The 17,787-nt window shown below is 38.5% G+C and overlaps 1 protein-coding gene across 1 annotated transcript; it reads right to left on the bottom strand.

Moving 5' to 3' along the window:
* Positions 1–1,760: 1,760 nt before the first annotated feature.
* mazb (MYC-associated zinc finger protein b (purine-binding transcription factor)) lies at positions 1,761–16,583 on the bottom strand. The gene is made up of 7 exons (XM_073828640.1): positions 15,931–16,583; positions 15,621–15,771; positions 11,226–11,593; positions 7,984–8,231; positions 7,830–7,893; positions 6,592–6,763; positions 1,761–4,809 (listed from the first exon to the last, which is right to left on the bottom strand). Exons 1-7 carry the CDS (start codon positions 15,961–15,963, stop codon positions 4,451–4,453), a joined length of 1,395 nt encoding a protein of 464 aa, XP_073684741.1. The 5' UTR covers positions 15,964–16,583; the 3' UTR covers positions 1,761–4,450.
* Positions 16,584–17,787: the final 1,204 nt, after the last annotated feature.

The following is a 17,787-nucleotide window of genomic DNA, read 5'->3' as shown; positions in this document are numbered from 1 at the left end:
GTTATCCTCTGTGTCTTCAGCGGCTCAGATGTCGGGAGTAAATGACAACTGCTATGTTCATTATTACATCCAACAACAGAACACCTCAATCGCTCAATTAGAGACATTCTCGTTTCAGCTCGGTGAGGGCGGGGCTAAGGTAAGGCGCTCGTGTCAATCAACTATGGTGGGAGGGGCCTCTGTCTGTGTGTCGTCACACCCACAAGAAGCTGAGAATGAGCTGATTTTAAAAAGGGGATATTACTTTTCAACGAAGGGTCTTATCTAGCGAAACGATCTGTTATTTTCGAAACAAACTCACTATTTATGTACTTTCTGACCTCAAACGCTTGTCTTGTCTAGCTCTGCATGAACATGTTCTTTCTGGTTCAAGACAGTTAGGGTATGTCGAAAAACTCCCATCTTGTTTTCTTTCCCAACTTCAAAATCATCCTACATTGCTGCTGAAGAATCGACCCAATGTTTACAAAGTGCATACAAAGAAGATCAAACACCCTTTACAAAAAAAAAAGGTAAAACAAAGATGTAGGACACTTTTGAAGTTGAAGACGAAAACAAGATGGGAGTTTTTCAACATCCCCTAACTGCATTGACCCAGATCACACACACACCGCAGCTGAGACAAGACGAGCATTTGAGGACAAAAGTATATAAATTGTCAATTGTTTAGAAAATGACTGATCATTTTGCTAGATAAGACTCTTCTTCCTCGGCTGGGATCCTTTAAAACCCTTTGAAGCGGCATTTAAACTGCATTTTGGAAGTTCAAACTTGGGGCCACCATTGAAATCCATTATATGGAGATAATTCCTGAAATGTTTTCCTCAAGAAAGAAAGAAAGACATGAACATCTTGGATGACAAGGGGGTGAGTAAATTATTATGAAGTGAACTTCTCCTTTAATCCCATTTTTATTAACCAGTGTGTTTGCTGCTAACCGTCAATGATCCAGTATCCAATACTCAAGCCTAGATACACATTTGGGCTTCTTCTTTTATTGCTGAAGTGTGTTGAACTTTCTTCTACTGTACCGACGTGAATTTACTTTTCCTTCATTTTACTTTTGGTGTGAAGGGGCTTTTACATTTGCTAAAAATATAACTTTTTTAATATTACAAACAAACAAGCCCCACCCAGATTTAATAAAGTATTGCAAAAGTAACGTAACATTACTTTCCATAAAAAGTAACAGAATTAGTTACTTTTTCCAAGGAGTAGTGCAATATTGTAACACATTACTTTTAAAAAGTAACATTCCCCAACACTGGTTAATGCACTGTGAACTAACATGAACAAAGATGAAGAAATACTGCACAAAATGTATTGCTTTTCATTCATTCTTGTTCATTAATACATTCAAATTAATGGAATCTTATTATCAAGTGTTAGTGGTACATTTCTCCTATATTTTTAGAAAAAGGTATAAATTCTAAATATAATGATTATAGAAATGACAGCAAATCCAACATTGATCTAAAAATGAAACAATTGGAAAAGGTGGCTATAAATGCAGGGAAAACAAGACCAATCAGAGTTTAGTATGCACACAGATGCAAGTCAGTACGCATACAGTAATAATCATTTTGAACGCTCAATTTGAACCCGAAATACAGTAGCGTTTGAGGCTGATTTAACGTCATAAGGTTACTGTGAATATCTGACCCCGTTCACATCCGCATTTATTATTATTTCAGACGGACCGATAGAATCAGGCAGAACGGAGGTCAAGGCACAAACACAGCAGACACGCGACCCAAAGATATAATTACTCCATTTCCTTTTAATAGTCAAAATTACAAAATGATAACATGATCTACATCCTCTACAAAATAATAACATAATATCCATGATCATGGTAAGCATCAACATTTTGTTTTGCTCTGTTTATAGACATGCATACTGCTAAGAAATATAAAAATATAAATATAAATACATCCCATTATTATCTTACTTTCCTTTTTTTACGGGTTCGTCGACTATAATTTAAAATAGTTGTAGTGTTTGACGAATTAAATGCGGTAGATACAATAATAAGGCATTGAGATGCATTGCCAGAGCTGTACAGAGATTAGAGGTATTATTATTTCAGCTGAACGCTAAATTAAAACAAACAACCTAAATATGATCCGAAGCTTAGAACCACAACTACGTTTCTACACAGGAAGAACGAATCTCATATTAAAACCAAGCTGGTGAAGAAGCAGATATACAGTACTGACACTAAACCCACGACCCTTTCTCCTGTTTGAGTTCAGCCCTTCTTTAAACACACCGTTCACAACAGAACAAGAAAGAAAACACAATCTTCTAGAAAAGAGGCTTTCGCTAAAGTCTTAGTGGAAGCAGTAACAACAAACAGCTCTTGCTCTCCTGCGAAGTCTCTGAGCGTCGATTAGCCCTGTCTGTCAATCTCAGTTCAGCACCTCTGAGCATCTATTCATAGTTTCAGTGTTGGTGTGTTTCCTATGAACGGACGCCGATTAGAAAACGCCTGTGTGTTTATTAAACCTCTCACAGTAGAGTCATTAGACTCAAACCAGCACTAATACACACGTCACTGAGAACTCCATCACATTTCACACAACATCAGAAACTCAAATATCAATCTAAATGTGGCTCTTGAAAGCAATCAAGACACTAACAGTTCAAGTGAAATCTTGGCAATTTCCTTTGGATTTCTTGTGAATATCTGGACAGTTTTAGACGGATAATCACTGACTAATTTACAGTTACACCGACTCAAAGTCAGAGTTGAATGATTTGGCCAGTACTGCACACAATCTACACACAACTTTAATCTGCATTAATGAAAGGCAGTGCAAAAGTACGACCTAGATGTAGATGGACCATTCACAAGTTAGGGTTAGCAAGATGATTTTTTTTGGTGAGAAATTAATACTTTTATTTAGCAATGACACTTAAATTGATCAAAAGTGACAGAAATCTTCTATAAAATTCTAAATGTCTTTACTATTTTTGTTTTGCTTTGCTTTTGAACTTTCTATTCATCTATGAATCCTGACAACTAAAATGTTTTCCATCCACAAAAATATTGTGAAGCACAGCTGTTTTCAACATTGATAATAATCAGCTTTGATCACAGGAATAAATGACAGTTTAACAGATATTCATTTAGAAAACAGCAGTTTTAAACTGTAATAATATTTCACAAATGTACTGTATTTTTGATCAAATAAATCATGTGACACTACAGACTGGAGTTTAAAATTCAGCTTTGAATCACAGGAATAAATTATATTTTAACAGATATTCACATAGAAAACAGATGTTTGAAATACTAATAATATTTCAGAATTTTTACTGTATTTTTGATCAAATAAATGCAGTGTTGACGAGCACGAGAACAATCTTACCAACCCCAAACTTCTGAACAGTAGTGAACAGTATATTTAAATATGTCATTATTTTTTCACATTTTGGAACTAAGATGTATCTTTTTTTGAATACTGGTAATGGGATCTGAGGAGGAAATGTGCATAAACTCATTAATAAATCTTGATGGACCTAAAAACAGGAAACATCTTTCTCTTAATTTTGGGATGAATATGAGCTGGACGTGTCGCCGACACACAACATCTGTCACAGTGTGCGTATGTGTAACTGCAAAAGAACGTGACTAAATCAATCATCTCTGAAAGCAACCTCTGGTTTTCTCTCTTCGGCTCTTTCTTCTGCTGTTTGTGTTTCGTCACCAGAGCTAATATGACTTATGAATGCATCCTGACGCCAGAGGAGGTCTGGCAAACAAAGTGGAAATCATATTACAGGCAGAAGAAATACAGTAGCAACACACAATCACAGTATCATCAGAGTCCCGCAGCCTTGAAAACACAGCAGGAGAAAAGAGAAAAGAAGAAGAAACGAGTGAGAAACAGCGGATCGAGACGGAGCCGCATGGCTGTTTTGTCCTATAAGCGATAGTTCACCCTTTACTCAGCCACCAGATTTTCTTTGTTCATTAACCCACGAAAGAAGAAATTTAGCAGGAAGTCTGAGCTGCTCTCTTCCAAGCAATGAAAAAGAATGAGAAACCAAAGCTCCAGAAAAGAAACAAGGAAAGCGAACGATTGATTTTTGGGTGAACTGCGCATTTAAAATATAAAACACTGCCCTCTAAGTCTCTTCCGTCACCGCTATGCCCTGATCCTTCTTGTTGAGCCGAGATTCGGAAGACCGAAGCATCCTCTCAGCGAGACAAGAAAGTGTACATATATCTGTTTGTAAGAGGGATAAATGTAAAGCGACTCTATATATGTGCATCAGAGAGGTGTTCCTCATAATATCATGCTACAGTAGTTGTCATCGAGTGTGTGTGTGTTTGCATGTTATAAACCGTGATCAGCCTCTTCACAGTTGCTCCTGTGCTCCTGGTGGTGGTCTAGAGTAGTGAGTTGTGTAATGGCTGTGTGTGAGAGACAGGCCTGCTCTGCTAGCTCTGAGGTTGAGGGATGATGCTGGAGCAGTCGGTCACCAAGAGATCCACCACCGTGTTTCCGCTGACGAACACCGTGGGAGCAGACACCATGTTGCAGAGGGTGACCGTGGCGCCCGGCACCGCGTCGCTGCTGGTGGTGGTGGTGGTGCCGACGGGGCCGGGGTCGCTGGCGGGGGGGTTGTGGGTCCCCATGTGGCCCTGCAGCTGCGTGGGGGTCTTGCAGTGAACGCCGCACAGCTGACACACCAGCACCCCGCCGGACCCCGCGCTGCCGAACCCTCCGCCGCTCTCCTTCCACTCCTGACCGTGGTGCTTCTGAGCGTGAACACGCAGGTACGTCAGCGTGGTGAAACCTAGGACATCCAGAGGTGTGTTTCGTTAGCGGATGACTGCCGTTACCTCACCATAACTCCCTCATCATCATCATTACGGCACACAAGATCATTATGCAGTTCCTTTACACACGTTTGTGTTTATGCAGTTAGAGAGGTTTGTTGAAACACTGCGTCACAGCAGATGAAACATGAAACTACAACTACCTCAATCGTGGATTACAAGGCTGTGAAAATGGATGAAAAACCAAATTCAAATTTTGTACTTAAATGTTATTAAAATTCTAATTATATTCGCATTAAAAATGCACAATTTCAGTTGGGGTGAAAAAAAAAGTAGGGATGCACCGAAATGAAAATTCTTGACTGAAGCCGAAGCTGAACAACATTAAACACTGAGCCCAAGGCAGATTACCGAACACGTCTTTTTGTGTTTTTCCCCCACGTATTTTTTCACCATTACATAAATTAAATAGTCAATATGTGCTTTTTACAGTTTTCTCTTGTTTTCCCAAAGAAAAAAATCTATTACAAAACAATTTAAAAATTTAAAACATTTTTTAACATTCTAGTAGATATTATAACCATAACCTACCAACAAACCACAATTTAACTTAGTAAAATATTCTTTGGCCATTTTTAAGAGCCCCTTCTTGAATCAGGCATGTGTTTTAATGCACAATAAATACAGCCTTGCTGAGCAAAGGAGAATATTAGAATAAATGTATTAATAGAGCTGTTGAATGATTGGTAGCATTATTTTTGTCTTTATTTGACAGAACAGCAGTAAAATGCCAATACTAACATTTCTGAATGTTGTCTTTTATTTAGTGGTAAACCCACAAGAAGAGCTCAGTCCTAGTGTTTGCTGGCAGCAGCAGATTTGTGAATGATTGTCATCTTTGGTCTTTGAACCCTGGCTAAGGAGCTGCTGTCAGAATAAACACAATTGGTGTCTGGTGTATTAGACAACAGAACGTTCTGGAGTTGATTGACTAATGGATGATTTCAGTCATCATACAGTAACCTTTCTCTCCTCATGAAGACATGCGATGCGCTTCTAAACAGACTCTTGCTGTCGCTGCTGGGAATGAGTTTTGTGTCTTTCTCGGACAGTTTTAAACACTTCCACACTGAATTTATTCGACCTTTTTGCTTATTCTTTGCTATTTTTCAGCCGAATAATTTTGGTTGCTGAACATTCAGTGCATCCCTAAAAAAAGCGTTTGGCTTCTCTCCTGAGGCGGCAGGAGGGCACATCTCGCAAAAATATTACTAATGCACGTTTATTCAAAGCAATAAAATATCTGTTTATAAACCAGTTATAAATAATTAAGTGGCCTAAACAACCATAAACAAAACAGCATCATGTATGTATGAGTTTAACACAAACGACTGAAAGCCAATCACACAGAGTTTTTGTTTTTATTAAAAAACATAAGATGCAGTGGGATGGGAAAAAACCCAACATAAAGTCTTGAAATTTTTCAAAGTTAAACTTGCATTATTTTACGTGGCTTTCTAAACATGCGTCTCTCTTGTGTGAGGGTGATAGATGACCCTCTGTGTGCAAAATAATGTGTTCTGTGTGAATGGCTTAGTCAAGACGTTCTCCACATTGATGTTCTGTTTTTCCGCAATATTTTATTGAACAACACATCAGTGCCGCGTCTAGTGGCTGTAATTGACTCATAAAAACATATTGCAACAACATTTACACTGTCATCACATCTTGTGCACCACTGATATTTGTTTTTGCCAGCTCTACTGGACAGACAGACAGGTGTGTGATAGGAGACTCACTGCGGTTGCACAGGTGGCAGGAGTGATGCTGTGATTGGTTGTGGACTCTCATGTGATCCGTGATGTAGGCCGCAGACAGCAGTTTGCCGCAGATGTGACACGGAACCTTCTCCTCGTGTCGGATCATGTGAGCGCGCAGTCGGTCCCGCGTGGCGAAGCTCGATTCACACGTCTGTACAAACACACATTTTTACCACGGTATAGTTTGTGTTTAACCTGTCCATTTACATTTTACTAAAAATATTCTTCACAAATAAATAAAACATAACAAATGGTTTGTGTATTGCAACAATTACAGAACAATACCTAAACAAGATAAATAGAATTACTTTGTATTTAGAAACGCTAGCAGTCAAAAGTTTTTAATGATTTTGATGTTTTTTAAAGAAGTCTCTTCTGCTCACCAAGTCTGCATTTATTTGATACAAAGTACAGAAAAAACAGCACAATTTTGAAATATATTTTACTAATTAAAATAGCTGTTTTCTATTTTAAAACATAATTGATTTCTGTGATCAAAGCTGTATTTCCAGCATCATTACTGCAGTCTTCAGTGCCACATGATCCTTCAGAAATCATTCTAATATTCTGATTTGCTGCTTAAACTTTTTGGATTATGATTATTATCAATACTTAAAACAGTTGAGCACATTTTTCAGGATTGTTTGATGAAAAGAAAGATCCAAAGTTCAGCATCTCAAATATCATTATCTGAAATAAAAAAGCTTTAGTAACATTAGACACTACACATTCAAAAGCTTGGAGTCAGTATATATTTTTAATATTTATTATAGAAATGAATACTTTTATTTAGGAAGGATGCTCAAAATTGATCAAAAATGATAATAAAGACATTTACAATGTTACAAAAGATTTCTATTTTAGATAAATGCTGTTCTTCTGAACTTTATATTCACCAAAGGAACCTGAAAAATTCTAACCAGCTGTTTTCAACATCATAATAATGTTTTTGAGCAGCAAATCAGAGTAATGATACTAAAAATTCAGCTTTGATCAAATAAATACATTACTTTTTAAAATATAATAAAATAGAAAACAGTTATTTTAAATAGTAAAAATATTTCAAAATGTCACTGTTTTTGCCGTCCTTTGGATCAAATAAATGCATAAAAATCAACCTCTCACCTTAGAAATGCACTGAAATCAGGTAAAGACTTTTCTTTCAATGTAAACGACGACAACAATAGCAACACAAAACCTAGAACAAAGTTGTGTACCGGACACTTGAAGGGTCGTTCTGAGGAATGGACCTGTCGGACATGACTGTTGAGATGATCGGGCCTGAGATGGAGAGACAGACACATCTGTTCATTCTCAGTCTGATGTGTGTGAGTCTAGTGATAGTCAGGAGTGTTGAGTGTCGTGCATCACCGTGAGAAAGCTTTAGCGCAGTGCGGACACACGTAGGGTTTCTCCACTCCTCCCTGGTGTGATCTGACGTGATGGCTCATGCGGTCCTTCCTCTTGAAGCGCTGCTGGCAGATGGGGCAGGAGAAGGGCTTCTCGTCCGAGTGGGAGAGCCGGTGGCGGTTCAGGTGGTACACGTCTCTGAAGGCTTTGCCGCAGGTCTCGCAGGCGTGGTTCTTCCGCACGGGGTTGGGGTTCTGGTTTACTGGCCTCTGAAACCAGCAGAGAAATGAAGAGATATTCAACACTCTGAAGAACACTGAGACTGGTTTATACTTCCACGAGATCCTCACACAACCTGCACACCTCTCAAATCCTGGAACTCAATCCCACTGGACAAATCTGACGTAAATTCATAATTGCACTAATTAATAACCAAGTTGCTTCCATAGTACTTCAGTACTTCATAGCACTGCTCTACACTGCACCATTTTTTGTGTTTGAAGCTGCATTTAAACTGCATTTTGGACGTTCAAACTCAGGGCCCCATAGAAGTCTATTATATGAAGAAAAATACTGAAATGTTTTCCTCAAAAAACACAATTTCTTATCAGCTGAAGAAAGAAAGACACAATTGTCTTGGATGACAAGGGGGTGAGTACACTATCTGTACTTCTGGAAGTGAACTACTCCTTTAATTCAAATGACTTGAAGTCATCATCTTGAGCAGAGTCTAAAATATAAACATTAAAACGTCGGTAAACACTGGTTTGTCAATGCATGTTTTGCAAGATTCCTCTTTCTGTCAAACATATTTTATCGGTCTGTACCGCTTTTAATGTATGTAGAAAACTCTTGTGAACTCACCTAAAGAGTTATTTAGTAAACTGTTTAGGCTTGCCACGATAGACGGTGTTGACGGTGTTACCGGTTTTAAGACGTAACACTGGTGACATCACTTTTCCACCGTGACACCGTCTCCACTTTTTTTTTTTTTTAAGTATTCGTTTTTTTATTAAATATTTATTTGAATTGAATGGAAAATATCATTCTAAATAATTTACTTAAGACGAGAGCATGCAATATAATTAAAAACTGAACATAGCTACAATGCGTCATATTTCATTTATCACGTGAGGAGTTCGCGCTTACATATAATAAACAGCATAAAAGTTCAGCATGTTTGGCCGAGCACGGGGCACTCCCCCTGCCCAGGAAGAGGGATGCTGAAAACAAGAGATGATGAAGGTAAGACTGGTTGGCTATTTAAAGGGATTCTCTTGTAGTGCTTGGATACGGAGTGTGATTGCTGATGGTGAATTGGCCGTGTTAATTATCTGTGCGAGGAGTCGAATTTACAGAAAGAGAATGGCGGACGATTTAGTGTCCAAAAGCACCTGTTTGGCAATATTTTGGGTTCAAAGTTTTTTTTTTGTAGTTTCGTTGTCGTCCATTAAAACAATTGACGCCGAATTGCCAATTCCCGCAAAACTGAAAGTGAAAGTATAATACGCACGCATTTATAAGCTATTTAAAAGCAGAAAAAAGAGGAAACCCCCACCCCACGGTGATACCGGTATTACCGGTGTTGTCGCGTGCCGATTAACCGGTGGGGAAATTTCCTCATCGTCACAACCCTAAAACTGTTATCATATATTAATGTAAAAAATCTTGTGTAATATAACTTGTGTTTGTTTTTTGCTGGTTTTTATTGTATTTTCTTATTTTTGCCATAAAAACAGCATGCTGATGCTGACATGGCATAAAATAAAAAAAATACTGTTACTACTACTACCACAAACTGGTTTGTTTAGTATTTAAGTTTTATTTCCACCTCCTATATACAACTAGTAAATATGAACCAGTAAAATATTGTACCTGAATGTGTCAGAAATAAATTATCTCCTAAATCAGTGCTATTTTTTATCTTTATACACAAATATTTTTATAAATATATTTGATCATTGTCATATAAATGACAACATGCCATTCTATTATGCAAAACACTAATGTGGTATATATATATATATATATATATATATATATATATTTTTTTTTTTTTTTTTTTTTTTATATAAACAAAATCAGTGACGTTTTATCTGATAATATGCATTACCGGGCCTTCAAAATAAATACCAAGAAATATGAGAAATCATGAAAGAGGTATTTATTATTCCTCACTGTACATTTCCTAACTACATTATGGTAAAGTCTGGCAACCAATTTCTGATTTTTACTGCTTCTTGCTGATTTAGCTGATATATTCTCTCCATATCCACACTTTGACAGAATTTGCTATGGAAGCCCGTTTCCGCCACTGAATAAAAAAAGAAAAACAAGAAAAAAAAGTTTTTGCGACTTCTCACAATTCAGACTTTTTTTCTCAGAATTGCGTGACACAAACTCGTAATTCTGAGAAATAGTGTCACAATTGCGTGATATAAACTCAATTGCGAGTTATAAAGTCAGAATTGTGAGATATAAACTTGCAATTCAGTGAACAGTCTTTTTTCTCCTCAGAACTGGACTTTATATCTCGCAATTCTGACATTTTTTTCCATAATTGTGAGTTTATATAAAATGTCAGAATTGCCAGACAAAGTCGCAATTATCTTTTTTATTTTTTATTCAGTGGCAGAAACAGGCTTCAATAATTTCCATTTTTATCCTTCCAGTCATTCATGATTACTGCATAAGAGATGAAAATCATTTAATAAAGACTGACAGGCATATTTCAATTCATACGTCAGCTTACCAAGCTTTTGAATTTATGTATTTAAACACTTACAGGTGTGCAAATGTCTCCAATAAGACCCTTATCAGACTCATATAACCAAGGCTTGCTTCTACTTATCAGCAATATTGTTATCCCTGGTCTACAAAACTAGTCATAAGAGTCCATTTTTGTAAATTGAGACTCATTACATTTATCTGAAAGTTGAATAAATAAGCTTTCCATTGATGTCTGGTTTGTTAGGACAGGACTGTATTTGGTTGAGATATCACTAATCACAAATTAAGTTTTGATATATTCACGCTAAGAAACATACAAAATATCTTCAAGGAACATGATCTTTACTTAATATCCTAATGATTTTTGGCATAAAAGAAAAATCGATAATGTTGAGCCATACAATGTTTTGTTGGCTATTGCTACAAATAAACCTGCGCTACTTCGGACTGGTTTTGTGGTGTATATTAAGGTGTTCAGAGCAGTATTTGTGATTCACTGTAGGAGATTCTGAAACACACACACGGATGCCCACCTGTACAGGCTCCCCTGTTGCCATGACAACAGCTGCCGGAGGAGGGAGGGCGGTCACCGTGGAAGCCACGCTCTCCATGGCAACATCGTTTCCATCGGTAACGGCCAGGACTTGAGCGTGAGACTGCAGCAGCAGAGGAGTGTGTGTTTGTGTCTGCTGCTGCGGGATGGAGAGCTGCAGGAGAGACAGGGGCACCGCCTGACGCTCCACGCTCTCTTTGGCCACGGCCTCTTGGCTCTGCGCTCCCGCCTTCATGCGCACGCCGGTGTGGACGGACTGATGGCGCCGCAGGTTGTAGCTGTTCTTGAACTGTTTGCTGCAGATGGAGCAGATGTGAGCGGCGCGGGCCGGCCTGGACACGGGCTTCACTGATGGGACCCAGACATAAAACAGAGTCAATAAACACTAATGAGACCGTTAATGTACACTTTGACCTCTGACTTTCCAACATTTCTGCTAAATCTCATGATTGTCTGTTATAGTGGAGAGATGCGTGATGATTTCACGCTGAAATCACTTTCAAACCAAAGTCAAAGCGGTGAATTTAAGTGGCCGACGTTGTGATTTCTACTCTGACTTTCCAATAATTTCTGTGCAATTTCACAGGCAAAAAGGGTTGACTGTCCACCAGCAGCAGACACCAGACCTCAATATAACGCCAGCTTGACGTCGGACAGCAACGTGGGTCAGATGTTGTATTTTGGTTGAGAATGCAGATGGGGCTGAGATCAGTATTTGACATCTATCTGAAAAAAACCAAGCAGTGTTGGGTGTAACTAGTTACTAACTGATTAGTTATTGTCTTTTAATTACTTTTCTCTTGAAAAAGTAAAGTAAGGGATTATTGTTACTTTTTCTGTCATTTAATTACAGTTGCATCTAATGTAATCAAATTGGCTCGAGAAAGCCAACTCACTCAAATGCTATTTAAACTTACAGTTATATAGTATTCCTCCTAGAGTTTTAACTCTACAAACTCCAAACTCAGGCCAGATCTTCAGACTGATCTGACTCCAGTTGCTGTATCTTTTCTAACTGATCCGACTTATGGTTTTCCTAAAAATGACGATTACAACTGGGAAAAATCCCATAGACTAACATTGAGGGAATGTTCAAATGAGCCAAGACTGTTCAAAACATGTCATCTATCCATATATCCATCCATCTGACAGACTCTTACCTTTAAAACATTCAATCTTTTAGCTTCAAAACTTCTTTAAGCTTCAACCTTTCTCAGGCTGAAAGCCATAATTTCTACAATTTCTAAAACTTTTTTTAAAAATTTTCAAACTTTTTCACACTTTTTGTAGAACATTAGTACAACAGTGGATTTAACATCAAAAATGTAAAATCTATCCATAAAATGCATGCTTTTTATGTGCCCTTCTCACTTTAAATACTTTTGTGAGTTAATAAGAATATTGGTAACACTTTAATGTCCAGTTATCACAATTATTTAGTTGGTTATTAGCATGAATATCACTGGGATGTTGGTTGTTTATTATTACTTAAGCACATATTAATGGCTTATTCTGTAAGACCTTATTCTAAATCCTTAATTCTACCCAATTCCTAAACTTAACAACTATTTCACTAAGTATTAATAAGCAGTATATTGAGGCAAAAGTCATAGTTAATAGGTGAGAATAAGGAGAATTGAACCCTTATCTAAAGTGTGTCAGAATAATGTATGCAGTTATCTGTTCATGTCTATCCTTGTATCACTAACTTGTTGAGGTTGATATAGGGTTTAGAAAGTAGTTAGTAAAAGGTAATTAAATAGTTTTCGGACAGAGTAATTTGTACAGTAATTTAATTACACTGTGGATGTCATTAGTAACTAGTAAATAATTACTATTTTAGCGTAACTCACCCAACACTGATAACAACTGATATTAGACACTGAATTGAATTTTGGTCACCTGACATCAAAGTTTCAAAATAAAAATTCAGATTGTAAATTTCACCTGTAAAAATTCCCCGAACAACCCTAATGTGTACATTTACAGACACTTCCTGACTAACGATGTTCCAGTAATTTCAGCACAAAAAGCTCCATTGCCAATTGCAGTGGTTTCAAACAGGTCCTGGAGGCACATTTTACTATCTCTGCCTCGTCTATCACACCTGACTCAGCCCATCAGCTCACTACTGGAGACCGCAACACCTGAAGTGGGTGTGTCTGATATAGAGACAGAGTGCATTAGGCCACGCCCCCACACTGGAGAGGACAACAATCCAACGCTCTCCATTGACTTTGTACTGCAGGAAGCGGACTCCTTGTCATTTCTGACTTGTAACAAAAAACAGAACAATGTCTAAACGCTGCTATGAGTCAAGGTGTACAGTAAACATGCTAAAAAAACAGAACCACATTTTTATAAGCTGTCGACCTAAATAAACGAGTGTTTAAGGACACAAATAGTTGTAGATGTCAGGGTATTTCACATTGGGCCGATCATCTCTCCAACAAAAGGAAGGTAAGGAAAAGGAGCACTGACATAGACCAATACAATTGAGTTTCTCAATATATCTCCTCCTTTCAGGTTCACACAGGATGGTGAAATAATCCTATGACATGGTTAAATAATAAATGTTTACTGTCACCATTAAATTTCCCACCAGCGGGTGTAGTTCTCAGAGTAATATGACGTGTTGCACTCTACTTTTGTGTCCTTAAACGCTCATTTTTTAGGTCATCAGCTTATAAAATTGTAGTTCTGTGGCAGCTTCCCGCAATACTAAGTCAATGGAGAGCGTTGGACTGCTGTCCTCCAGTGGGTGTGGTTTTCAGACTATGATGCGTGTCGCTCTGTCTCTATACAGAAACACACAAATGGTGCACTCCAAACGGCACATGTCGCCATCCGAAGGGCACTGCGGAGTGAAAACAATCACAGCCGTCATATTGAAGTGTCGTTCCAAACTGAGCTCAGAACTGGCCACTTCAAAGGGCCCTTCAGAATGAAGGATTTCAAAGGGTACAACTGATGGACACTTCGGGACCCCGTGATCCTTTGCTCAGATTGTGTCAGGGCTTATAACAAAGACTATAGAATACCCAAGACTTGTCACTCGTATAGTTTTGAATGGTGAACAACACAACGACCATTAAGGCTGCGAAACCCCGCCTTCTAAATGAAAGAGCTAAATATACAGCCCTCAATGGTTCAGCTCCTCTGTACTTGAACGATCTCTTATGGCATTATAGTCCCTCACGTCCGCTGCGTTCTCAAAACTCTGGCCATTTGATAATACCTAGAATATCAGAATCAACTGCGGGCGGCAGATCATTTTCTTATCTAGCGCCTAAACTCTGGAACAATCTAGCTAACACTGTTCGGGAGACAGACACACTCTGTCAGTTTAAATCTAGATTAAAGACTCCACTTAACACATTCCTATAATTCAAATCTGTTAAAGGATTGTTAGGCTGCATTATTTAGGTCAACCGGAACCGAAAAAACTCCCATAACACCCGATGTACTCGTTGCATCAGAAGAGCAATGGCTTCTACGCTAATATTAGTCTGTTTTGTTCTTATTCCGAGGTCACCTTAGCCACCAGATCCAGTCTGTACCAAGATCAGATGGTGGATCAACACCTAGAGACGACCTCTACAGCCCTGAATGTCAGCAGAGACCACATCAACTCTATGAGCCCCAGAGATCATCAGTAAAGAACTCTATCGGTGTAAGACCACAGGAACCAGATGAGTCCTCTGCACAATCTGACTCTGCTGCAGCATGGAGCGTATGCACTACTGACACTATTCTTATTTAATACTGTGAAGTTGCTTTGACACAACCTGTATTGTTAAAAGTGCTGTATAGCACTGGTCTACAGTATAGTGAAGTAAATTTCAACTCAAGCAGCTTTCTGTTGGTCAGTGCAGCTAATTCCAAACGCATTGTGAGATATGCATGAGAACATTTCCAATAGTGCAGATTCTTATTAAAAAGAATGACTTTTACCCATGAGAATTGGCTAAACATTGGTAAACGTGATCACAACTGTACAGAAACACTTTCTGACCTGAATTTTAAAAATCTTACAGCATTTAGATTCTTTATCCATCGTATTTTTTCCATACAAGTGAGTGTGGGCATTTGTACAGCTCATGGATTTGGCTTCCTTCTAGGTTTTAGATGCCTGTGTGCCTAATTCTAAAAGTAGGGCCTTCAGAAAAGTCCTAACGAATGCCCTAACGAAGTTCGGTTGACCTCCGGCAGAAGATAACCTGCCGATATTCCAAGAAGCTCTGCTTGTGCTGCTCTATGTGATCAACCACAGAAAACCTCCAACCCCTCCCCAGCAGCTTCCTCGCTCCTCTCCAAACCTCCCTCCCCTGCCCTCCCCATCCCTCCTCCTCCTCCTCCTCCTCTGCTCACCCACCAGGTACAGGGTCCTCATTGAGAGCAGCAGTGTCCACTGTCGACGGGGGCGGGGCTATGTGCTCGGTGGGCGGGGTTTGAGGTGAGGTCGTGTGGACAGGCAGAAGCTCTGATTGGAGGCTCCCCTCCACTTGGGCTTGTGAAGGTGTGGTCTGGGAAAGAACAATCACAAAGTACTAAGTTTGAATTCAAAACTTCAGTGTAGGTACAACTGGAGTGCACTTAATGTACTAACGCAGATGTTCTGGAAGGACACATTAATTTACACACACACACATACACACACACACACAATCCACGTTCAGTCTCACCTGGAAGAGAAAATTGCTCCACGCGGCATCCATTTTGTTCCACAGCGATGAATATTATAATCAACTAACGTTACACAATCCTGAAGATTAATAACGCGCCAAAGACATCATTTGGATCGTCTGCAGTTTGCAAATAATGTTTAGATGTGTTTCCACACTGTTCTGCCAATGACTTAATTAATTAACGGCTCAGATTAGCAGGCAGTAATGCACACTATTTAGTGTTCACTTTGCTCCTATTTAACTTCAAGCCGAGACATCACAACACCGTGCTGTTTATTCATTTGCACGAGTTAAAATGTCGAAAAAAGCAATGTTATTCCTAGACTCTTCACCATGCATTATCAATCAGGAGTCGAGGCATTTAGGCGTTATAATAACGGTTAGTCAGACGTAATGCGCTCGAGTCCAACTTAAGGTTGCTGTGGATAAATCAGTGTTTTTTTCCTCGATCCCCCGATAGGCCACTCGGGTGTTTGTCGAAGCCTCGCTGTCGGATTCAAGCCGTGACCCGGACGAATACCGCTGGAGCCCGGCCGCAGCCCGCCGCTCCACCTCGGCGCTTCAATTCACAGGATGTCATCTTTCTTTTTTTATCGCGCTCTCTCTCACTCCCTCCCTCCCTTCCCTGTCTCTTTCTTCCTTTTCTTTTTAATTCCTCTTTCTTCTACCCCCTCCTCTCCTTTTCCTCTCTCCGCTATGTCCCAGTTGTTCTTAAAGGGATGGTGTCTCTCCCCCTCCTATTTCCGTCGCTATGCTCCTTCCTCTCGGAATATGAGCCGACACAAATACCGTGCGCGCGGCCAGTGCTGCGGACACCACGTGACTACGGTCTGCGCGTCGACGCAATCCGCACCGAAGCTGCGTTACGTTCATTCATATTAAAATATTTCGGAAAATCCTAATATTTCTTTGCAGCTTTATTGATTTGGAAATTTAGCTTATAAGGTTATTATACTTATAAACGATTTTATACTGATTCTGCTTTATATTGCTTTCTTTCTCCTGCATGTATGCTTGTAGGATTTAATTTAAATAAATAAATGACTGAGGGAAAAAAATTAAGTGACTTAACGCTCCGAAATAATAAGCACTACATATTTTTGTCCATTTATAAAAAAATAAATAAATAAATAAATCGTAATCTCAATATTTGTTTGCAGTATTGTTGGTTAAAGAAACAGTTTTTTTTTATAACTTTACAAAGCTACAAAACGAGAATGTGAGTATACGGTTACTTACATAATTTCATATGATAATGAGCAAAATCTGTAGCCTAGCCGTAGCATATATTTATATATTGTGGTCTGTTATTAAGCTTTTACGGATACTCCTTTATATTGATTTCTCTCCCCTGCATTTGTAGAACTTAATTTAAATATATAACCAAATAAATGACTGAGGAAAAACAAAAACAAAACAAAAAATCAAAGTGACGTAACGCTCCATAATAATATGTACTACATATTTTTGTCCATTTATAAAAAAAATCGTAATCTAAATATTTGTTTGCAGTATTGTTGGTTAAAGACACAGTTACTTTTTTTATAACTTTACAAAGCTACAAAAAGAGAATGTGCGTATTAATACGGTTACTTACCTAATTTAATATGATAATGAGCAAAATCTATAGCCTAGCCAAAAGCATTTATTTATTTTTCGGCTTGTTTAAAGATATCAAGCTTTAGCTATGTCCAAAAAACCTATAATACAATAATCGTTAAGTCTGTGGTTTATTTATATCGATTTCTTTCCTGGTTGTACATGATTTGTTTTAATGTACATGTATGACTCTGTACTCTGTGTCAGTTTCTTTGCAGTAAACAAATAAATAACGGATTACGGAGAAACTACAAA

Source organism: Garra rufa, chromosome 22 (genome assembly GCF_049309525.1).
Source record: "Garra rufa chromosome 22, GarRuf1.0, whole genome shotgun sequence".
In the NCBI taxonomy this organism is placed as follows: domain Eukaryota; kingdom Metazoa; phylum Chordata; class Actinopteri; order Cypriniformes; family Cyprinidae; genus Garra; species Garra rufa.
The sequence above is the reverse complement of the archived record's forward strand: the minus strand, read 5'-3'. Positions and strand labels throughout refer to the sequence as shown.